This window comes from Sinocyclocheilus anshuiensis, unplaced genomic scaffold (genome assembly GCF_001515605.1).
Source record: "Sinocyclocheilus anshuiensis isolate Anshui unplaced genomic scaffold, SAMN03320099.WGS_v1.1 scaffold206, whole genome shotgun sequence".
NCBI lineage: Eukaryota > Metazoa > Chordata > Actinopteri > Cypriniformes > Cyprinidae > Sinocyclocheilus > Sinocyclocheilus anshuiensis.
Window position 1 is genome coordinate 1,838,773 of NW_015542358.1, and position 25,227 is coordinate 1,863,999.

At 35.5% G+C, this 25,227-nt stretch overlaps 3 protein-coding genes across 4 annotated transcripts in view; all 3 read left to right on the top strand.

Moving 5' to 3' along the window:
* Positions 1-5,989, top strand: part of synpo2a (synaptopodin 2a) — a 19,840-nt gene extending 13,851 nt beyond the window's left edge. The window contains exon 4 of the mRNA XM_016490670.1: positions 1,115-5,989. Within this exon, the coding sequence (XP_016346156.1) occupies positions 1,115-4,881 (3,767 nt within the window). The 3' untranslated portion in view covers positions 4,882-5,989. The remainder of the gene's footprint in view (positions 1-1,114) is intronic.
* A 1,141-nt stretch (positions 5,990-7,130) lies between these two features.
* LOC107691849 (uncharacterized) lies at positions 7,131-8,349 on the top strand. The gene has a single exon (XM_016490671.1). It carries the CDS (start codon positions 7,434-7,436, stop codon positions 8,046-8,048), a length of 615 nt encoding a protein of 204 aa, XP_016346157.1. The 5' UTR covers positions 7,131-7,433; the 3' UTR covers positions 8,049-8,349.
* Positions 8,350-11,126: 2,777 nt separating this feature from the next.
* myoz2a (myozenin 2a) lies at positions 11,127-24,327 on the top strand. 2 transcript variants are annotated; one of them, XM_016490694.1, is made up of 6 exons: positions 11,127-11,230; positions 13,756-13,842; positions 17,630-17,796; positions 17,896-18,010; positions 22,571-22,754; positions 23,929-24,327. In XM_016490694.1, exons 2-6 carry the CDS (start codon positions 13,761-13,763, stop codon positions 24,173-24,175), a joined length of 795 nt encoding a protein of 264 aa, XP_016346180.1. In that variant the 5' UTR covers positions 11,127-11,230; positions 13,756-13,760; the 3' UTR covers positions 24,176-24,327. The 2 variants fall into 2 exon arrangements, with proteins under 2 accessions (XP_016346180.1, XP_016346179.1); XM_016490693.1 differs by lacking the exon at positions 11,127-11,230 and adding an exon at positions 11,260-11,330.
* Positions 24,328-25,227: the final 900 nt, after the last annotated feature.

Here is a 25,227-nt window from a genome sequence, read left to right on the forward strand (position 1 = left end):
TAGATAGATAGATAGATAGATAGATAGATTTTTAAAAAACATAGCAATGATTCACAGTAGCAGTAATGGGTGGGGGCTCGCAGGGTGACATGACTGGTAGTTAAGAATAAAACATGGGCATGCTAATGATGCTTGCAGAAGTGCCATGCATTTGACAGACATCAGCATGTGTGACTCTGGCCTGTTACCCGATCCTTTAAAATTGGCCATCTTAGCAGCACTGAAAAGGAAGGAGCACTCATCTATGGCTATCTCCACCTTGAGGTTGTAAAGACAAGAATCAGAAATGTGGCAAGTCTTTATTCTCTCTAAGTTTTAGCCAAATCTATTTTGAAAGGACTGACACAGGTGCCTGGTGGGAATATGGGGCCTTGCAGTACTTCTATGTATATTGACTGGAATAGGGTAGGGTGTTTTTTGCAGCTTTTGGAGCTACACATATGGGCTTGTGGCTCTGCCACTAGCAAGCCCACACAGTGCCCCGGGGCTATTTTTACTCCCTCTTTTTTCTCTGCTGTGTCTGCTATTGGCTCAACCTCAGTAACGTGCTCTTGACACATTCTCAGCTGTAATTGGCTTATGTTAATGTCTGGATGTTATACATGGATCAGAGATTTAGTTAATTGGTGATGGTGATGTCAAATCTCTGCTTTGAGAATGACTTATTGGGTCATTGGGAGTAATGTGGGTCAGGAGATCCGTGAATTCCATTTAACTCCTGTTAAACCAGGGATTCATAATTTGATTAGAAGACAAGCCATGACTCTCTTAAAAACTTTGTTGATACACATTGTCATGCATTTTTAGTTTTAGTTGACAGAATCTAAATTGCATGCAGTATATTCAGATGCATAACAAACAATTATGCATTTGGTTTAACAATAGTTAAAAATTAGTTAGCTACAGGGTTCTCAGTTAATACTTGAATTTTCCCAGTTCAAGTCCTCTCATATGAAATGACTTACTGGCTGCTCACATTACAGTGCTATTTATATGCTTCATCATACACAGTTCAGTAAATTAGGCCACCAGGACCAATCAACAGCCCTTCTTTTTGACCTCACCCACCTCACTCTCTACCCGTAATCTAAACTTCTCATTTTCTCATTCTTAGGGCTCCGGCACAGTGAGAGCCTTTCAGAGAAGCAGGTGAAAGAGGCCAAGTCCAAATGCAAGCGCATTGCTCTCCTGCTGTCGGCTCCTGCCCCCAACCCTAATAACAAGGGGGTGTTGATGTTTAAGAAGCATAGACAGAGGGCCAAGAAGTATACACTTGTAAGCTACGGTACTGGTGAGGACGAGCCAGATTATAAGGACGACGAAGACGACAAAGAGGAGCACACTGTTGAGTTCACTGTTTTAGCCACAAGTGAAGCAGAAATTGACGAGGATTTCTTTACCAATGCCTCAGGCCAGAAAAGCATTGTAAGCTTTGATTGGGATACTGGATTACTTGAGATAGAGCGCAAGCTTGACAACCAGCAGGGTATGGCTGCACTACCTGACACCAAGGGGAAAGGAGCCCTCATGTTTGCCCAGCGCAAACAGCGCATGGATGACATAGTAGCAGAACATGAAGAGATGAGACGTAAGGGGATACCTGTTGAAGCGGTGCAGGAGCCTGAGACACATCAAACATACCAACACATGGAGGAGCAGACTTATATGCATGCACAAGAGACCCAGAATTACATCGATGTAAATCTACACCAAAGCATATCGGCACAAAAGCAGCAACAGCAACAACAATATCATGAGTACCAAGAACAGTACTATCAACAACAGCAGCAACAGCAGCAGCAGCAGCAGTATCAAGAATACCAGCAGCAGCTACAATACCAGCACCAGCAACAACAATACCAACAACAGCAAGACTACCAGCAACAAAAAAATTACCAACACATGCAATCATACAATCAGCAACAACACTGCCAACAACAGCAAGTGCAACAGTATTCACATCATATGAATGGCATGTTCGATCAGCAAATGCCAAACGAAATGCAGCCGTTAGTCACAAACAGGAGTGCCCAACCATTTTCTGTTCAGAATAGAGTGGCTCCTCCATTTTCCTCCTCATCAAGTGCAGACAATCAAGAACAGTCTGGGTATTCATTGGGACAAGGTGAACAGATTGCTTCCCGTGATGAGCGTATATCTGTGCCTGCTATCAAGACTGGTATCTTGCAAGATACAAGGAGGAGGAGTGCCAATAAGCCTATGTTCACTTTCAAGGAGTCTCCCAAGGTTTCACCTAATCCTGCTCTGTTGAATCTCCTTAACAGGAATGACAAGAAGGCAGGTGTTGAGTCTTGCCCAGAAGAAGATTATTTAAGCTTAGGAGCTGAAGCCTGCAACTTTCTTCAGTCTCCTAAGACGAAACACAAAATTCCACCACCGGTAGCTCCTAAACCTCACATTAACCCTGCTTCTCCCCCATGGTCTATTCAACAAGAAACTACTGACCAACCCATCCCACAGCAAACCGAAAACAGTGTCCCAGCCCCTGCAGAAGCTCCAGTCCTAGAGGCTGATGCTGCTTTTGCCCCCGCCCCTGAAATGGGGGCCTCAAAGTTGTCTGAAGAAAAGCCTACATTGGCCCCTGAATCCCATGATGTTTCACACTGTCCTGAACAGCTTCCTCCAGATAATGCCTGGAAACAACAAGAATCCCAAATGGAGCTGAACCAGCAACCAGAAACCTGTAATGAACCCCAGACGCAAATTAATTCTGCTCCTGTCGCACAACCTGTTACGCAGTCAGACCCATCTGTCAGATCATGGGATCCAGCTCCAACCCAAAGTCATCAGCAGATTCCAGTAAGTACTTGGGGTCCAAATGAGGTGCAATTGCAAGTCCCATCTCATAACCAGTCTCAAACACAGCCACAGTGGATGACACAGTCTCAAGGTCCTCCAGAAGTACAAGTGCCTTCTAAAACACAATCCCAGCCTTCTTGGGTAACACAGCCTCAAACTTCACCCCCAACCAAACATCAACCACAGCCTCAGCACCAAATCAATTCTTGGGCACCAAGTCCAAATCAGTCAACCCCACAAGCTCCATGGTCTCAGCCGCATGAGCCGGCACAACCATCTATCAATGTCTGGCAACAAGATCAAAATCAAGCTCAGGAACATCCAGCATGGACCCAACAACAACAGTTCCAACAATCCCAGTTAATGCCACATTGGGCATCATCCCATCAGCAACAGCCACAGACTTCTTGGACTCAACCTCAGAGGCAGTCACAGCCCCAACCACCTTGGGTCTCTCAGGCCAAACAGCAAGAGCCAACACAGCCATCTGCAAATGCATGGACTCAGCCACAGAGTCCAATTCAAGCACAGCCTCCATGGGCTCAGCAGACTCAACCTCCACCTCAGCCCACAGCACCAGTGCAGCAACCCATGAATCCTTGGCCACCAGTGCCATCCCAGTCCCAACCACATCCAGAGTGGGGACAAGAGCCTGCTTCTCAACATCCTCAACAAGCAATGAACTCTTGGACACCTGCACAGAATCAAATTCAGCCTCCCTGGGCTCAGCCACTCCCACCAACTCAGCCTCAGGCTCATCCTCCATGGGAACCGAAACCTCAAAAGCAGGCATCTGAGCCATCTGTGAGTCAGTGGGCACCACCACAATCTCAGTCTCAATCGGCTGTAAATGCCTGGGCACCCCAACACCAACAGAGTTCAGTTAGCAGCATTGCCCAAAATGAATCCCAGAAATTACCTCCCCAACCAATCAAGCCACGGAGTCCAACTCGGAGCTCTCAGCCCACTCCTCCACAACGAATGAACTCATATACCACTGGGACAAAGGCACCATCTCCTGTTCCAAAAAGTAGTACTATGTACCCCTGTGGTTTTGGGTCAGCATTTGAGATGCCAGCCTTGAGAGGGAAAGGAGCTGAACTGTTCGCCAAGAGGCAATCCAGAATGGAGAAGAACATTGTGGACTCTACCACAGTGCAGAATAAGGCAAGACCATCTTCACCTTCTCCTTCTTTGCCAATTTCCTGGAAATATTCACCCAATTGCCGGGCTCCCCCGCCACTGGCATATAATCCAATTCATTCACCGTCATATCCACCAGGTGCTATCAAGCAGCCTCCCCCCTCTAGCCCTTCAACAGCAAACAAGAACAAAAACAAAGATAAGCAAAAACCTGCCCCGAAACCTCTTCATGTTCTTGATGTCATGAAGCATCAGCCCTATCAGCTGAATTCCTCCCTTTTTACCTATGGCCCAGCAGCAGAGAAACTTGCTGCAGAAAAGGAGGCAGCTGAAAAGCTTGCTGCTCAAAAAGCAGCTGAAGCCCAGGCTCAAGCTCAAGCTCAGGCCCAGGCCCAAATTCAAGCCCAAGCACTAGGTCCCCCAAATCAAAACCAGCAAATGGCATATAACCAAGGTCCTCCCCCTTATGGTTTTATGCCACAACAGGCCCAGCAACCCTATGGGATGACTGGTCAGTCACCTATGCAAGATGGTCTTTACCACCAACCCCCTTCTAATACATATCAGCCTGCTCTAAATTCTTATCAACAACATCCTCAACAGGTCCCATATCAACAAGAATACAGCCCCCAACAAGCTTACCAACAGCCTTCTGTAAATCCTTACCAACAAGCACCAAGCCCTCCCTACCAACAGCCCTCCCCACCCTCTTACCAGACAGGTCCTAATCCAGTATATCAAGCTGGACCTTCACTGGCCTACCAACCAGCCCCTAATTCTTATGTTGTGCCATCTTACCCCGTAGCAGCAAGGGCTGACTCTGCCTCAGGAGGCAGTATTATTGCTGCCCCAAAGCCCAAATTTTCAGCCAAGAAGAGTGCTGCCCAGGTGTGGAAGCCAAGCACTCCTGAAAAATAGTTATGTTATAGTGATTTTTCTCCAGTGTTTTTACCTTAGGACAACTAAGCTATGATCCAGATACTTTATGTAGAGAGCAGAAGCTTACTTCCAAACAGAAATATTGTGTAACAACCGACTTTTAAGATCTGCCAGAACAGATCAGAAGAGTGCATAGATATTTCAGAATTATATCACATGGTGTTTTTACAGAAGAATGCTCTGCCAAGTACTTTATACAAATAGTTTTATAGACATGGCCTGCTACAGGTAAGACAAGAATGTACTTAGTCAGCTTAGACTTAATTTTGGTCAAAGGGAATCATTGTTGATTGAGTTTGAGAAGAGAAACATGAATGCTTAATAATGAGGGGAATATTTGGACAGGTGAAAAAGTGACAGAAATGCATAATGGTCTGTTCTGAGGGCTACTGAGTAAATGAGTTGCAATAGAACTTAAAGATATAATCCTTAAAACCAAACCAACACTATATAATCATATTACAACACCTCAGTGGACAGACAGAAATAAATACATGAACAGTCTTATGATAGTTGGAATATGCAAGTAAACAGTGTATGAACAACTTCTGGCAGAGCCAACAGTGCAAGGAGATACTATATAACACAGAGACAGAATGTATTAAGGTGACTATTTTATGTAGTGAAATTCAATCATCTCCCACCTTCAGAGAAAAAAAAACATTGTTATATTTCTAAATTGTAAGTAATGTTTCAGACTTTCTTCATAACTGAAGAAATTAATGTACACAGTATGTGAGTTTTTTCAAGTAGGTTGAATAGTGTCAATATTTTAATGTTTAACAGCTGGTACATAGTTGGAGAGCTCTTAATTTTTACGTTTTATTCAAATATGTAGATTTTGTGTCACTTCTTGTTTATTTTTGAGGGAGACATTTTTGTTTTCTTCAGTATTTTTCAGCAGTTCTACTAGAAACATCAACATCAAATAAAACAGATATAGGAAGTCAACGAGTTAATTTTTAGTTTGATTGCTATATTCTGTTCTTTTTTTTTGCTGTCTTTTGTTCATTTCTTTGTGTGATGTTTTCTTCATAGAACACTATTTGTAACATGTACCACAGTGCCATTAAAATTGCTGTCTTCAGTTTTGTTTGTTTGCTTTTGCATGTACTTCACTCAATTCCATCTTTACAATCATGCATTTTTTGCACCTCTCACTATTCTCTGCTTTCATATTCCTTTTGAAAATCATTTTCCTTATCTTTTAGTAGTAGATTCCTTGTCAGTTAATAAGGTGAGTAAAATATTGGCAACTATCATTATTCATAAATAGATACCGTTAGTAAATACAGTTAGTATTTACAATAAATACAGTTACTTATGAGTAAATACAGTTATCTGTGATTGAAAACAAGGTTTTAAAATTGCCTCAATCTCTCCTAATAAAAAGTAGATTACGTTTAACAACAAGTCATTTTAGATGGCATAAATCCAAATATTTTTGTAGGTGTATATGAAATTATATTTTCTATTTTTATTTACATCCTATTCAGTCCCATATGCATGAGAGTAATTATTGTCTGCAGGGAAAAAATCAATAATTTGTAAGCCTGAAATAAGAATGTCAAATGGCAAGCTGGAGTATGAGTATTGTTCTAAATTTGGGCCTGTGTTGCATCATACTTTTCAGGAGCTAAGTAAGACATGGAAATGATATGAATAAATGAATGCCCTTCAAGGCCTGCTGCAGAAGCTATATTTGGAGAAATGTGATCTCTGGTCCCATGATTTGCTTTACGGCACCGTTCACTTTAATATCACTTTAGACTGATTCATTTATGTTTTTATAAAACATCAGAGACAAGATGAAAAATGTGCGACATCTACATGACAGTCATATTTGTCAATATTAAGTCTGGTATTAAAATTGTAAATAATGAAGCTATTATTTATTTAACACTTTACTGGCTTCTTAAAACAATACATTGCATTTTTATTGTACAAAATAAATACATTCATCTTTTTTTTAACGCATATAATACATATTTTTCCACATGCATTGTTCTTGGTCAACTTGGCATTTTTTTCTACAAACATACTACAAATTCACTAAAAATAATGTTATCATTAGAGTATTTGGTTACACTTTATTTTGAGGTGTCCTTGTTACAGTGTAATTATACATTTAAGTACTGAATAATATTAATTAACTACATGTACTTACTATATGGTTAGGGATAGGCTTATGGGTTACTTGCATGTAATTATGCATAATATATTGTTATTATAATAGTAAGTACATGTAACGTGTAACAAGGACACCTTAAAATAAAGTGTCGCCGAGTATTCCATATGTTTAGCTCATAACATCACATTTTATTCTAAATGCTCATTTTACTCATCCTGCAAAATCTGATTTATCGAATTAATTGTAGTGATAAGTGCCCTGCAAGTTCATATCATAACCAGATGGTGGCAGCACAGCCCTTCTTGTTTAGTGCCACTCAGTTCATTCCTTGTGGAAACTTGATTGGAAATTGTCTTTGTGCCCGCATATATCAGTGACCCTTGAAAAGCGTTTTGAAACAATGACTTGTTTATTGCCACCTGTTTTAAATGAATTTGTTTGCTCATTTCAGGCACTTAGGAGCTCATCCTTGTCACCACCGGTCAGACTTTCAGCAGCGGGTCTCAACCCCAGGTCGGTTTCATCTTCTCCATCACCCAGACCTTCATCCCACACTGTTTCCGTTCGGCCACCAGTGGGACAGACTGCCCGGATAGACAGGGGTCACAAGCCGCCCACCCCCTGGGAAGCTGCCTCACGCCACCCACTGGGGCTCGTGGATGAAGCCTTTACATTTCTGGACATTCAGCAGTCCATTGCCTCCAACCTGCGCTATGCCGCTAAGAGTAAGCTCTTACCCGAGCCTCCGGCCGAGTGGAAGGCAAAGGTCACGTATGAACCTCGGCCAAAAAAACAAAAAGGCAGTTTAAGTCAATCACCTTTGACTTTTCTGTCCCCAACCAAGAGCACAGCGTCGGCACCACCTGGTCCCATCCCATACGGGTCACCCTTTAGACAACCCCAAAGGTCAATGACAGAGGCTAATCTTGGACCTTCACTGTCCGATCCGAAAGAAATGGGGCCTCAAAGACTGAGACTCTATAAAGCCAAAGATAGCAGTACTTGGAGACGTTGAAGGAGAGCCGGGAAGCGCTTTATACAGTATGTAAGTGAAAGTGAAATCAAATAGGAATGAATATTGCTGGAAAGTGAGTAAAGTCAAATTATTATGGCTACTATTGAACAAGAAAGACAGAGAAGTTGATATTGCTCAATGAGGGTCCATGAAAGTCAGAAGATGATACGAGAAGTTGAGTTTATGAAGATTATTAGTGTTACAGCTTGCTTACAATAATCACTCATTGTGATCAGTGAATATGCATCCCCTTGTGAAAAAGAAGTACATTTAAGCATATTTTGGAAACACTTTTTTTTTTTAACCCTCTGGGGTCTGAGGGTGTTCTGGGGCCCTGGAGAAGTTTTGACATGCCCTGACATTTGTACTTTTTTTCAGTTGCTTATAAACATTAATAGCTAAAGTCTGATTGCACTGTATTCAGCACAAACTGGGCTACAATAATATGTGAGCAGCATGATTGTGTTTTTGAGAAAGCAACGTTTATGCGTGGTTAGTGAAAAACTCAAATGTTTAAGTCACTGATATAAGGCCATTACACGTTACATGTACTTACTATTATAATAACAAAAAATTATGCATAATTACATGCAAGTAACCCTAAGCCTAACCCTAACCACATAGTAAGTACATGTAGTTAATTAATATTACTGAGTACTTAAATGTATAATTACACTGCAACAATGACACCTTAAAATAAAGTGTAACCCATATTTTTAAAAAGAGTACTTATTATGGAAATAACATGCAGTGCAAATATATACTTAAGTGCAAACTGAATGCAATGATTTGGACACCTAACTGCATGCTAATTTAAATTAAATGAACATGTAGATTACATTTTTATTAAATGCAGTTAGCTGAACTTTAAAATGCTTTTTTGACCCAAGTAAGTAGGACGATCTTTAAAGTGTACTTAAGTGTGTTAAGGAACACAGTCATGAACATGCACTCTTTTGTAAGTAGACTTAAGTGGCCTTTTTATTTCACTAATTATATCTGCAAGTACAATTAAAAAAAAAAAAAAAGATTTGAAGCACACTACCAGTGCACTTCTTTTTCACAAGGGTCATGCATTCAGTTTTAAAGTATTGCACTAATGAACGGGGCAAAGTGATTGTGCATGATACATGCTAAAGAAATAACAAAACATTATACATCTTCATAGTACATAATGTAAATGCTAGTGTGAGACAGTTCAGCTTGTTTAATCACAAATTAACAGCAAATTTGAAATTACTGCATTAAAATAATACTATAATGGGGATGTCTCGATTGTAGTGATGTAGTGATTCTAACATTAATTTTGTTTGTGTGCTACAAAGCTATTACGCAGAAACTGTTGAATCAGTAACAGCCGTACTTGTTACATAAGCTTCACTTTAAAAGATTAAATCATTCTTTGGTGACCCGGCCTGACCCTTCACCACACGCCCTGCTGCACCAGATTCACTTCAGCTAATTCAATCTCCATTTTGCTATTAATAAATAAATAAATAAGTGTACATTCCTTACAAGTATTGTGCTGTGAATGTTGTCACAAATTACTTTTTTTGTCTGTGAGGTTTCATTTGTGACAATGCATGCTCTCAATCCACTTAAAAATGATGGTCATTTCTACTCTGCGAGTTGTTCATACTTTTATTTCTTTATTCTATGACTGAATGTTTCTTCATGAAGGATATCAGCAAACTTTGACGTGTTTGATTTATAAAATGTTAATCAAGATACCAAAAGATTTGTTGAACTGTCAAGTGCACCAGAGAGGAGTTCAGTATTCAGTGAACTGTTTGATTTATACATTCTGCAACTCCACGTTCTGAAATAAAACCATGCTTTGCACTTGTATTAAAAGAACATGTTAAAAAGTGCAGCGCTTGCAGTCGTTTTTGGAATTCTTTGGGGAGTTTTTGAGTAAAAAAGTAGTACGTTGCATATTTTGTGAGAAATCAAGCCTGAGGGAGAGTGGTTTTCAGTCCAGCCGTCTGTAACAAGTTGCTGTCTTGTTATATAATGGCTTGGCTCGACTCCTGAGCTTGTACTTGTCATACAACTGAACTATGTGGCAGCTGACAGTGAAGACTGAACCCTGTTCAAAATAGGCTTCTGCAATGAATCTGCTGTTTGGGATATGTAAATTATAGTCAGTGTCGGCCATTCCAGTTATATTATATAAATAAGTATGAATCTATATAACAATATACATAAATTAGGAGTATATTTTATTATTTGTAGTAGTATACTATGCTTGTAACAGTACAAGGATACCAGTGATCAACACACTGTAAATGTATTTCCTCACATCTGCGGTGTAATTATTGATTATGTCACATTACATGACACATTACTGTATCTGGGAGTGACAGATTTATTTGAGCTTCATGGGAAGGATGAAGGAAACGAGGGAGTTAGAATACTGGACAAAAAACCATCTAACTTCATATACACAATGAAATTAGTCATCGTCTTTTTCGAATTTCTGCATAGTGGCTCAGTTTTGCTTTGCATATTGATGAGGATTGTATGATCTTTGTATCATATCGGTCTTTAAATGCAAGATATTTAAAGTGTACAATGTGCAATTGGTTCCACTTTAGCACAATCAAATATACTTCAGTATATCTTTAACTGGACTTCAACGCTACTTCTGCACAATTAAAGCGCATTAAGCACAAAATTAGTCATTCCAATTTAGCAGACTTTCAGTATACCAGTTTAGTATACCAAAAGTACAATTAAGTATACTTAGCAGTTAGCACAAAATAAATGTATTTCAAATGCATTTTATTTATTTATTTGTTTTTTTACTAGGGAAGGAATATTTAATTAAATGTAATTTGTTTCCATGAAAAAGCCAGGGTAAGGTGTTTTAAATATATCCTACAAATCATATTACACTTATTCACAGTAGAAATTAGGCCACTGACCACATTAACCAAAACTTAGTTGACCGAACTGAAACCTAAGAATGAATGTCTCCATCACACTCAAAAGTGTCAACGTAAGTCGGTTTGTGTGTGTGATCAGTGCTATTTATAACTGCATGCTAGAGAAAGCGCACAGACTAACAGCTGGCCATCGCTCTGACACCCCTCCGCTTGGCCAGAGCCCCTCATTCCTGCTCAGAGAGGAAAGCAGCAGAGATCCAGACTGAGCTCTCCACACAACCTGACCCGGCGCAGGTAAGAGCCCTGCCTCAGGTGTGTGTGCAGTGTGTTCAAAGCGCTGATGACTGCCATCATCTATACATAATGATGAACAGTAATGTCTCAAAGCAGTACGGTAAGGTCTCTGATGGAGCTACAGTGCATTAGCCTGTACTGATTATGCTGGTCATATATAATATCTGCACACTGCTGAATTCACATATTGATGCGATTTGTGTTTTTGGTACATGAAATATATTGTGAGAATGAACTGAAATGCTGAGGATGCTAAATAGTTTACACAGTACACCCTACCTAACAGACTGAATGAAATATTCTTGTGAAAAGAAGTACACTTTATTATATTTTTAAAAATAGCACTTACTACAGAATTATTATACTTTTTCAATTCAAGTGCCAACTGAATGTAATGATTTCAGACACTTAACTGCATGTTATTTAATAACATGTATTATTCTTTACATTCATATTAAATAGCAATTAGCTGATTTTTAAAGTGCTTTTTGACTCACCAAGTACATCTTTACAGTATATATAATTTCATAATTACTTCTATTGTCTTTGAAATATGGTTAAAGTACTGCTGAATGTGCTGACAAGCATTTACGGTAAACTAAAATATTATTTATTTAATGTAATTTCTATCGAAACTTGGATGTCATGTATTTAAATATATTTGTAATTATGCATTTGTAATGATGAAGTTGCAATTTAGTACATTTAAATATATTAACTAAATATATTAAACATATTCAAATATATTAACTATTAACTAAACGTAAAAAATACAAATTAGAATCAAGTACTTTACATGTGCTTTAGTATGTTAGTCAACACATCAAAATAAGTACTCCTGACAAATGATTATTAAAATAGTAGTATTCTTTGAAGTGTAAATAGCATGGTACTGCACATGCATATGGCATTCACTCATTGCTATATATATATAAATAAAAATCATAATCATCAATGTACTTTTTAAAACTTTTAGTTCATTATCATCTTTGCAATTGGTGATATTTTAACATTATTTGTACATTGTTATAATATCTATCAATATTTTTAATTAGCTTTTTATATTTGTATATATATATTTCATTATTTTTATTTCAGTTTTAGTTTCAGTCATTTTAGTACTTAGTCACTAATAACATTTAGAATTTTTTTCATCTAATATTTAGATTTTATTGTATTGCAGTCTTATCTAATTTATCATGTGACTTTATTAGTTTTAGTTAATGTGCTTTAGTATGTTAGTCAACACATCAAAATAAGTACTCCTGACAAATGATTATTAAAATAGTAGTATTCTTTGAAGTGTAAATAGCATGGTACTGCACATGCATATGGCATTCACTCATTGCTATATATATATAAATAAAAATCATAATCATCAATGTACTTTTTAAAACTTTTAGTTCATTATCATCTTTGCAATTGGTGATATTTTAACATTATTTGTACATTGTTATAATATCTATCAATATTTTTAATTAGCTTTTTATATTTGTATATATATATTTCATTATTTTTATTTCAGTTTTAGTTTCAGTCATTTTAGTACTTAGTCACTAATAACATTTCGAATTTTTTTCATCTAATATTTAGATTTTATTGTATTGCAGTCTTATCTAATTTATCATGTGACTTTATTAGTTTTAGTTAATGATATCAACACTGGTGGGTATTCAGCCCTGTTATAGGCAAGCTTTCCATTAAGACTTTCGTAGCATGGTTAGTGAACAGCATGTGTAGTACAGTAATGGATGTGGACACAGATTCCCATCTTCCTCACTCATTGCTATATATATATATAAATAAAAATCATAATCATCAATGTACTGTTTAAAACTTTTAGTTCATTATCATCTTTGCAATTGGTGATATTTTAACATTATTTGTACATTGTTATAATATCTATCAATATTTTTAATTAGCTTTTTATATTTGTATATATATATTTCATTATTTTTATTTCAGTTTTAGTTTCAGTCATTTTAGTACTTAGTCACTAATAACATTTCGAATTTTTTTCATCTAATATTTAGATTTTATTGTATTGCAGTCTTATCTAATTTATCATGTGACTTTATTAGTTTTAGTTAATGATATCAACACTGGTGGGTATTCAGCCCTGTTATAGGCAAGCTTTCCATTAAGACTTTCGTAGCATGGTTAGTGAACAGCATGTGTAGTACAGTAATGGATGTGGACACAGATTCCCATCTTCCCCTTTCCAACTGCTAGACTTCGGCAGAGTCCTGTCCAGTTGGGTCTATATCAGGCGTATCGATTCACAGTCCCCCGCAGAACTACACGGGAGCACTGCCTTTGCTGGGCCGTCATGTTTAATAATTGCTCGGGGTTATTTAAAGGGATGTGCTAGTGTCAGCCTTTTAGCAGGTGTAATAAATGTCACCCCGTCCGCTGGACTATGAATGTGATTATGTGTTTGTTCTGTTGTGCAGTGTTTGAAAAAGTGTGAGATTGCAAGAGGCAAAATGTAGGAGACTCACATTCCCTAACTTTGTTTTCCACAGACAGCATGTCTCAGCATACACTGATGTCAACACAGGAGAGGAAAATGCAGGCCGCTGCTATTTGTAGAGAGATCCATGCCACTGATGGTACGAGCAATTATTCATTACATATATATATATATATATATATATATATATATATATATACACACACTGATTTAAAAATACAAAGAGAAAGAAAACATATTCCATTTGTTGCCGTTAACAACATGAAGTGTATTAAACATTACATTATGTCAAGGTTTCCCAAAATTGGGTTTTGCGTAGGAACTGCAGGGGGTTCGTGAGTTTAATGAAAAGCTAATAATGAAATCATAAAAAATGTACAATTAAAATAAATCATTTTAAAATAACAACAATCAAAATAAACTTTTTACAACAAAAAAAAAAATTACTTAAAAAGATTAAATATTTGATTTGTTTGCATGTCATGTGATCATTAGCCAACGTGATTAAGAGACCCATGAACATGGGGTTACTTAATTATTAATGTATTACCTCAGCAGGTACTTGAAAGGAATATATTGAGTGAAAGAGGTTCAGCTGACATACAGTAACATGTAAATAACATTACATGTAAATAAGAAATAACACCAGTTTGTGCTTTTTAATGTGTTTGAAAGACAAAAGACTTCCAAAGACATAAGGTGCGTCCCAAATTGCGCATTTATGCACTATTATATGATGTTTTGTAGTAAAGGAGAAGTAGTGTTCACACTGAAAATTCCAAAAAGAAAAAGTGCACTTTGAATACCCGGATGATGCACTTAAATAACCAAAAAAGCAAAGTGTGAAATATTGTACACTTCATGCACTCAACTGTCACGAAGGGAAGGAGCTATCAGACTCTGATTATGAATGACAAACTAACCTTACATAATTCATACACTACATGGTTGAGTACATAGTGCATAAGTACATAAGTGCATAGAGTATAGTGTGTCATGTGGGACGCAGTTGTAGGAATACAAGGTTAAGTAACCCACCGAGTGATAATTCAAATACAAATGTATGTGTTCATCAATAATTGATGCAATGTTGAGAAAACACTTCTTTAAATTAAAATGATTTTTGTAAACCCAGTTGTCAAATGTTATGTGGCCTCTCAGTTTTGTGTGTAATATCTACCTGACTGGTCTTTATGCGAATATCCACAAAAACAATAAGCGGTGGGCTATTTTAGAAAAGACAATTCTAAAGATGACACAGAAGGAAGAGGGAGATTGCTGTTGTGTGAATAATATGTAGTCATGCAATCAATAAAAAAGTACATTTTTTGGAATCTGATTACATGTAATCAGTAAATAAAAAGATTATTGGAGAATGTTTGCTGCTTCTTCATAATTCTTTGTGAAATGTACTAGAAATTTTTGAGTGAAAATTGTTTCTACACCAATACATATATAGACACTATTCAAAAGTTTGGGGTCAGTAAGAATCTTTCTTTCTATGTATATAGGCTACTGTATGTATATATGTATGTATTTATTTATTTATTTTATACAGTAAAAACTGTAATATTGTCAAATATGCTTCACAATTTAAAATAACTTTTTTCTATTGTAATATATTTTAAAATGTCATTTATTCCTGTGATCAAAGCTGGATTTTCAGCATCATTACTCCAGTCTTCAGTGTCACATGATCTTTCAGACACTTTTTTTTCACTTTTACGATAAAATACTTTTTACGATACAATTTCTACTTCATTATAATTGTTGGTGAAATTTACTAGCAATTTCTGAGTGAAAATAGTTTCTATACCAAATTTATTTCCATGCAGTTGCGCTGCTTAATATGTTTGTGGAAAGCAAGAGTTTTTTCCAGGATTATTTGATCAACAGAAATTTCAGAAGCTCAACATTATTTCTCTTTTCTTTTCGTAACAATGTAAAAGTCTTTATTTTCACTTTTAATTAATACATAGATTTAATGCATCATTGATAAATAAAAGCATTCATTTCTTACTTAACCCTTGTGCGTCACTTAAAAAAAAGTTACACATAGGTCCATAGTGGACAAAAATGTCCATGTCAAAAAACTGTCATAAAAATCTGAAGCTTGTGAGCACAGAGTTAAGTTTGGTCTCATTTTAAAGAAGACCCATGGCAGATTATTGTTGAAGTAAAAAAAGTTTAAAAAGTGAAACCAAAAAAAAAGTTCTAGATGTTTAGGTTTATGAAAATGAAAACTGAAAAGGACAAAAATGTCCAAAAGGTCGCACAAGGATTAAATACTTAATTACTTGGAACTAACCAGCTGACTTTTAATTGGCTCTCCAATTATTATAAACATTGTAACACTGTCAACACAAACATGCTAGGCTAATTATTGTATATTTAGCTATTAACACATGTTAAAACACTGTTAAGCTTTGTGTATTCGCCTTAGTAGTGATTAGATCAACCTCACCCGGACAGCTAAAAATACTAATCCGTAGAGATGTATTACTACCGAGAGCAGCTAATCCTTTTGTAGTTGTCTGTTTGAAATTCTATTTCGGGGAAGGGATAACTGATTGACTGGCGGCTGACTGCAAGATGACACTTGACAGCTGTAAGAACATACCGGCAGGATACATTTTCATCCTTTGATACGCCTGCTAGAGCTCCCCCGAGTGACCCGCATTACGGCCGTCAGTAATAACTCAATTTGGGCCTAAATACAGCTAAAATCAAAACTGAATTGTTCATGCAATGATCAAAAACACAGTGTGGTGAGTTAATGAATAACTGAATACTTAAAAGTTTACTTCAAGTTTTTAAAATTGTATGTCTGGTATTTTTAATATGCTTAAAGACAAACCATGAGCTAATTCATCAGTCAATGCTGAGCATTTAGGCTACACCTTAAAACTGCGGTGTACAAAGACGGTCTCAAAAAATGATTAGCATATGCATACATCTGCGTATACTAAATAAGGTAAAGGTGTAGTTACATTCAAGCCATTTCAAGACACAACAAAGTTATTTTCATGAGGGGAAAACATTTAAATATGTCATTTTGATCATCAAAGATGAATTTTAAGGAATAGCATTAGTGCCTGCAGGGGGGAATTCATTTTTTAAATGATGTAGAATATTGTGTTATACTTGCTCTCAGTGTTGGGGAAAGTTACTTTGCATTACATTATTGCGTTACTCCATAAAAAAAGTAACTAATTGCATTACGTTTTATAGAATGCATTAGGCTACCTTCCTTTTGCATTACTTTTTCTCATCAGGTCTGGGCTTGCTTGTTTTTTAATATAAAAAAGATATATTTTTTTAAATGAATAGATGGGATTATGAATGGGATTAAATACATGATGTATATTTGTGTTGTTTAACATATGTGACCCTGGACCACAAAACCAGTCATAAGGGTCAATTTTTCGAAATTGAGATTTATACATCATCTGAAAGCTGAATAAATAAGCTCTCCATTGATGTATGGTTTGTTAGGATCGGACAATATTTGGCCGAGATAAAACTATTTGAAAATCTGGAATCTGAGGGTGCAAAAAAATCTAAATATTGAGAAAATCGCCTTTAAAGTTGTCCAAATGAAGTTCTTAGCAATGCATATTACTAATCAAAAATTAAGTTTTGATATATTTACGGTAGGAAATTTACAAAATATCTTCATGGAACATGATCTTTACTTAATATCCTAATGATTTTTGGCATAAAAGAAAAATCTATAATTTTGACCCATACAATGTATTGTTGGCTATTGCTACAAATAAACCCCAGCAAATTAAGACTGGTTTTGTGCTCCAATTAGAAAGCAATCTGTTACTTTACTAGTTACTTGAAAAAGTAATCTGATTACAAAACTCGCGTTACTTGTAATTCATCACCCCCAACACTGCTTACTCTTTACTCTTTTCCAGAAGTAGAGATGGATCTAGGGAGGAAAGTTAGCGCACCGAGGGAGATCATGTTGGAGGAGCTTTCCTTAGCATCAAACAGGGGCTCCCGTCTGTTCAAGATGCGTCAGAAGCGCTCAGAGAAATACACCTTTGAAAGTATTCAGAATGAAGCCAACACACAGCACAATGTGAGTGTCATTTGTTACACAGAAGGTCTGTGTGTTTATATACAATCCAAATAACCACTTATTATCAGTAGAGTCACTATTCCATTTTTCTTTTCTCAGATTGACGCCATTTCTCCAGGTCCAAGTGCTGAAACCACAAACATTTTAAGTAATGAAAACTGTCTTGGAGTTGACCAGAGAGCCAATACACTCAACCCTGAGACTATTGCCCCAGGTTAGTCCACAGCAATTTCTTGATCTGCTCAATGCAATGTCCAAACTGAAAACATGATACAATAGGACATTTTGAAGATCCACAGCAAATTGAGTCAAAATCTGCCCATAGGGGGCACTACAACTGAAAACCTGTCTTTTTTTCTTTTTTTTTTGCTGTTGTTGTTTTAACTGATTATTTAAAAATGATTATTATTATTTTTATTATTATTATAGGCAATTTTTAAAGGAAATATTTACTAACAATAAAGGGTTTTTAATAAACAATATGTAAAAAATATTTAAATATTTTAAATATTTAAAAAATATTTTTTTACTAAAAATGTTCCAAATTTAATATCAATTGACAATATTTTATTTTATTTTATTTTATTTTATTTTATTTTATTTTATTTTATTTTGTTTTATTTTATTTTATTTTATTTTATTTTATTTTACAACAGATTTTTTTTGCTTTTAGGAGAGAAAAAAAAAGGTGTTAAGTACTAAAAACCAAAACCAGCAATATATTACACTGATTTGGCCTCTTGACAATCGAGATCGACTAAGTCTCAAAACTAATGTGGTGTTCCTGATTATGTTTGATGGTCCATTTATGATGTTACATCATTTTTTTGCACCTCAAACAGAAGACATGATATAGTTTATCATGGACTTCTATGTAAAACATCTCTAAATCACAATCTTAATTTTTAACCAAGAAATAAAACTATATGACTGAGGCAGATCAGCGCCATGAATCCAAATTTTGAAATATTATTAGACTGTTTGTTTGTTTTTATTTATTTAAATAATTTCAGTTAAGTTATTATATACAGTACAGCATTTAGAGGTTTTGGTTTGTGGTACATGCTGATGTACATCTTGAGCATGTAATTCCTGTGTTAACGGTGGCCGTAGTGCCCCAACAGGAAGCTAGCTAAGTGTTTCCTGTGTCCTTTAAGTGGTGGCACAGAGCAACAGCCGTCCACGATAACATCTTAAACAGATCCTATCCTTATAACTCCCATGGCCTCATCTATAACCTTGGGGCTCAGCCACACTTCCTAGATCGGTGGATGAGCACATATTTACAGTGCATCCTGCTATTTTAGTGACTTTGAGGCTTCATTTGGATGGGGAGGAAAAGATACGAAGACCAGCAGTTGCATTTTTGATGATAAATAAACGATTAAAATCAGAAGAAGTCCCACGGTGTGAGAGATACAAGCCACTGGTATCACGCTATGCTTTTTTTTTTTTATTTTTTTTTTTTTATTTTATTATTTTATTTTAGTGTAATTATTTTATTATTTTATTTATATTTTATTTCTTATTTAATTATATTTTATTTTATTTATATTTTATTATATTTAAATATAAATTGTTTTATTTTTATTTGTAAAAACAGTTTAATGTTAAACCAAACCCATAAAATAAAACTCTTAAACTGAAACCATATTTTATTTTATTTTATTTTGTCTGAGTGTCCATTTACACTAAGTGCAAATAGCTGTTGGCAGAGGCTATTTACACTAACTCCGCCCACCAGCGTGTGACTGGGGTAGTCTAGTCAACACTACAAAAGACGATTATCAAACATCAGCTCCACTGGCGTAGATGGTAAAGCGATTGCTTTTTGCGACCCGAGTTCGAACCTGCCTTTTGCCGAACTTTTTTTCTCCCTTTTCAAATCTCATATCACATCGGAAAGGCATTTATTTTCAATAAAAATAATAAAAAAGTTGAAAATAAAGTATCGGGTAGGGTTAGGGTAGGTGTAGGGAGGGCTTTATTGTCCCAATAAGGTGGCATCCATTTAATAATTTGAATTAAAATTATAATTTACACTCAATGCGTTATTATTGCGTACTGTTTTATTATGTACTAAAATACTGTAGTAGTAGATGGTAAAGCGATTGCTTTTTGCGATCCGAGTTCGAACCTGCCTTTTGCCGAACTTTTTTTCTCCCCTTTTCAAATCTCATATCACATCGGAAAGGCATTTATTTTCAATAAAAATAATAAAAAAGTTGAAAATAAAGTATCGGGTAGGGTTAGGGTAGGTGTAGGGAGGGCTTTATTGTCCCAATAATTTATTGTCCCAATAATGTGGCATTCATTTAATAATTTGAATTAAAATTATAATTTACACTCAATGCGTTATTATTGCGTACTGTTTTATTATGTACTAAAATACTGTAGTATCAATAGCAGAAAATCCTGCTATTTTAACATAGTGTATATAGATTCTATAGCTATTTGCACTCAGTGTAAATAGCATATCGTTAACAAATACTGCTATTTTCACTTTACGCTGAAAATACGCTATTTTGTTTTGTTTTGTTTTGTTTTGTTTTGTTTTGTTTTGTTTGTAGACGTTTAATGTTAAGCCAAAACTGAATTTGCAATGATGTATTATTTTTTATTATTTTTTATTTTATTTGTAAACAGTTTAATGTTAAACCAAAGTCATAAAAGAAAATAATGTTAAACCAAAACCATTATTTTTATTTTATTTAATTTATAGACATAGTTTTATGTTTAAAACAGAATTTTTGACATGGCATATTTGTACAGCTAACTGCATTGAGAAGAAAAAAAAACCCTAAAATAACATCATCTTTAGACATTTTTGTAGCCAATTACTTTTTCTGCGCCACTAGTCAGCAAGCCTAAACTGCCTCCTAATGAGAATTTTTTTCATAGCTCATCAGCGTCTTGATGTGTCAGCGCACTGCCCCATGAAAAAAGTATCTAAAAACGAATCCCCCCTGCTGTTATTAATGTTTCTCTGAGGCCCATTGAACTGCTCAGACCCTCAGCGCTGAAGCTCATGCGTTTTGTGCTGATTCCTTGAGGCCGATAAACTCAGGAAGGAGATTGTCCTCAGCGTGAGGCTGATATGTGACAAAACACCCACATTACGTAACTCTTGTTTTGGGCTTGCGGTTTGAGGGATACTCATTTTGAAGGGTCACCCTGTATTCCTCCACAGCATGTTTTAGGACCTTGTGAAGCCTTTCACTTCTTTTACTTAGTTTCTAATTACTTTTATGCTTCACTGGCAATCCAAAAAAAAATCAATGCAAAGCCACATTGGTACAGTAATGCTGCTGGCTGCCTTACATTATGAAGGCATACATGTGGTCAAGTCACTTTTATTAAAGGGATAGCTCACAAAACAATGAAAAGAATGCATCAACAGTGACGTAGTGTGTTTCTAGACCACGCAAAGCAGGCCATGTGTGTCCTTGACCTATAGGTGTCTCCCTGTATTCCCTCTGTTAATGCTTTAAAGCTCATTTTTCATTTCTGAACATGTGCTTTGTCCTGATCTTATACTTGAGCAGTTCTTACCGCTGATTATTTTGCAGTTGTCTTTAGCACTCTATTTTTTAATCCCTAATTGTGTTTTACGTTCTGTTTATCAGCATTTTTGTTTTTCAGTAAGTCTTGTAAAATGATCCCTTGTGAAAAAGAAGTGTGCTTAATTGTATTAAATGTACCCTTGTAGTGTACTTCAAACCTTAAAAGTATATTTTAAAAGGGTCACACTTTAGTTTGGGGACCAATTCTCACTATTAAATACCTATTAACTATGACTTTTGCCTCAATAAACTCCTAAATTGCTGCTTATTAGTAGTTAGTAAGGTAGCTGTTAAGTTTATGGGGTGGATTAAGGGATCTAGAATATGGTCATGCAGAATAAGGCATTAATATGTGCTTTATAAGTGCTAATAAACAGCCAATATGCTAGTAATAAGCATGCCAATAAGCAACTAGTTAATAGTGAGAATTGGTACCTAAACTGAAGTGTTACCAAAAAAAAAAAATGAATTACACATTTTTAAAGTTGAATTGTCTTTCACTTTGCAATAAAATCTCATTTAAAGCTTTACCTTACAGTACATTTTAAATCGTTATGTTTTAATATATCTTATCGTGCGTTAAAGACATACACTTATTTTTATAATATACTAAAGCACATGTAAAGTACTGGATTGTATCTTTAGTCTATTTTACGTATTTTATTATTTATTTTTAATTCTATTGATGTCACATCAGTAGAAATGACATTAAAGTGTATTTTACTTTACCATAAATGCTTGTCAGTACATTCAGCAATACACTTTAACCATATTTCAAAGACAATAGAATTATGGGTTGCACTTTATTTTACAGTATGTGTACTTGCAGTGTACTTACCTAAGAAAGTACTGGTAATGTAAGGTAACTACATGGGGTAGGGTTAGGTTCGGGGTTAGTACCTATAGTTATTACCTAGTTATAGTAATTACTTTAATAAGTACATAGTATGAGGAACAGGATTGTAAAATAAAGTGCTATCGAATTAGGATGTTACATATAATAATGTACTTAAGTCCTATAGAAGTGGGTCAAAAAGCAAAGTTCAGCAATTGCATTTAATACACATTTAAACTATAATACATTTTCATTTATCAAGTGTATGAAAACATTGCATTTTAAGTATATTCTTTTAAAATATACTTATTTTCACAAGGGTTTTTAGTTCATGTAGCACATCATATAATAAAGCTTTTTTTCATGCGTTCAATAGGTTACGGTGGTCCCCTGAAGGATGTTCCAGCAGAGAAGTTCAACTGTACAGCAATGCCCAGATCCCACCAGTCACCCTGGGAACAGGCCCTCATTAGTGACCCCTCTCTGGCCGAAACGCTGGTCGCCCGCATGCCTGAACCCCAAACCAGACAAGAGATTCCTCAATACAAGAGCTTCAACAGGTAAGATACAAAAATATATATAGCTGCTTCTTCAACTAACTGTGTTTGAACCATCCATGAATATTTATTTTTTAAAAATCCAGAGACTGGTGTTATTTTAGTATTATGTATAGAGTACTTATTCGTATTTTTATGAATTACTATTTATTTAAATATTTTATTTTAGTTTCAGTTTTAGTGTTTTTGTTATTTTGTCTTTTTATTCATATTTTTTAAAATGTACATTTTAGTCATTTTAGTATTTTTTTTTTAGTTTTTCGGTTAACTGAGAAGGACACATTTGTTTTAAGTTCTGTAAGTTTCAGTTTTTCATCTAATATTTATATTTTAAACGATTTTTAATAGTTTTAGTTAACAATAATAACACTGCTGCTGATTATGTTTACAGTAGATTATTACACTGGTCCATTCTGTTATGTAACGCCCACTTTTCATTAATTTCTCATATGTGACCCTGGACCACAAAACCAATCATAAGGGTCCATTTTTTCGAAATTGTGATTTATACATCATCTGAAAGCTGAATAAATAAGCTTTCCATTGATGTATGGTTTGTTAGGATAGGACAATATTTGGCCGATATAAATCTGGAATCTGAGGGTGCAAAAAAATCAAAATATTGAGAAAATCGCCTTTAAAGTTGTCCAAATGAAGTTCTTAGCAATGCATATTACTGATCAAAAATTAAGTTTTAATATATTTACAGTAGGAAATTTACAAAATATCTTCATGGAACATGATCTTTACTTAATATCCTAATGATTTTTGTCATAAAAGAAAAATCAATAATTTTGACCCATACAATGTATTGTTGGCTATTGCTACAAATATACCCCAGCGACTTAAGACTGGTTTTGTTCTCCAGGGTCACATTTCTAATATAAAATAATAATGGGCCTTTTTTCTCTTCGAATATCCTGTTGCATATGCAAACAGGTTTATAAATGCTGTTTCATGTTGACTTTGAAGAATATTTGCCAAATGTTGGAGATCTACCTCATGTTTTACGAGCAAAAAGATGCTATAGAGTCAATCAATAAGATACCTTTACCTAAAATGTTGCTGGGTTTGTATTATATTCCACACCTTTTGCTGTAAGATTGTTTTTGTTGTGTTGTCTAGCAAAACCATAAGCGTTCATATACTCCTCTCCTCTCTTCTCCTCTAATTGAAGGGTGGCTATTCCGTTCGGTGGTTTTGGGAAGGCACCCAAAGCCCCTGTTAAATCTTTTGACGTGAACCCCAGCCTCCCCATTCCAAGCCCCATGCCTGCATCACCCGCTCCGGTCAAACGGCCCACCTTCAACAGAACGGCCTCGGGCTGGGTGGCTGACAGCACCCCTCTGATGCTTCCCAGCATCCCCCTTGAGCCCATTTCATCCATGTCTTCCACATTTATCCCCGAGTCAGATGAACTCTGAGCGTTATCCTTGTTTTTGAGAGCTTCACTGTCACTGGAAAATACACTGGTCAAATGTTTGGAATAATTCAGATTTCTTTCTAAGTTTTCGAAAGAAACTTTTATTGAAAATTATATTTCAAATAATTTTGAAACATTATTACAATTTAAAAGAACCGTTTTCTACTTGAATATATTTTAAAATGTAACTTATTCCTGTGATGCAAAGCTGAATTTTCAGCATCATTACTCCAGTCCTCAGTGTCACATGATCCTTCAGAAATCATTCTGATATTGCTGCAAAAGAAATATTTCTTATTATTTTCGATGTTGAAAACAGCTGTGCTTGTGGAAACCATGATACATTACCATTAAAAAATTAAGCTAGGTGAAAGAAAGAAAGAAAGAAAGAAAGAAAGAAAGAAAGAAAGAAGGAAAGAAAGAAAAAAAGAAAGAAGGAAAGAAAGAAAGAAAGAAAAATACTTCTATTCAGCAAGGACACAATAAATAATGTTATTAAAAATTATATCTATCTATGACGGTTTCCACAAAAATATGTAGAAGCACATTTTCAACATTGATCATAATTATCAATTGCTATAATTACTAATTGAGCAGCAAATCAGAATATTAGAATGATTTCTGAAAGATCATGTGACGCTGAAGACTGGAGTAATGATGCTGAAAATTCAGCTTTGATCACAGAAATAAATGATATTCCAAAATATATTAAAATACAAAACATCAAAAATACAAAAAATATAATTTTTACTGTATTTTTGATCAAATAAATGCAGCCTTTCTGAGCATAAGAAACTTACATTAAAAACATCTTTAAAAAATCTGGAATATATTTTGACAAATACAAAAGGGGTACAAAAGCTGTCACTAGGGTGGTCTCCTTTCAAAAGGTGCACCTGTGAACCTTATTTACCCCTAAAGACGCATATTAGTACCTCAAAGGTACACATTAGTACTTTTTAAAAAGGCACTGCCCCAGAGATTTCTGAGAGTGTACGTAGCACACTGAAAACATAAGGCTATTATATGGTATATGGTACTGATTTCTGTTCT

Coding starts and splice junctions, on each gene's coding strand:
- LOC107691849 (XM_016490671.1), top strand. CDS start 7,434: ATGACTTGTTTATTGCCACCTGTTTTAAATGAATTTGTTTGCTCATTT.
- myoz2a (XM_016490693.1), top strand. CDS start 11,300: ATGATGAACAGTAATGTCTCAAAGCAGTACG. Junction 11,331..13,755: donor TAATGTCTCAAAGCAGTACG/GTAAGGTCTCTG, acceptor TGTTTTCCACAG/ACAGCATGTCTCAGCATACA. Junction 22,755..23,928: donor CAATACAAGAGCTTCAACAG/GTAAGATACAAA, acceptor CTCTAATTGAAG/GGTGGCTATTCCGTTCGGTG.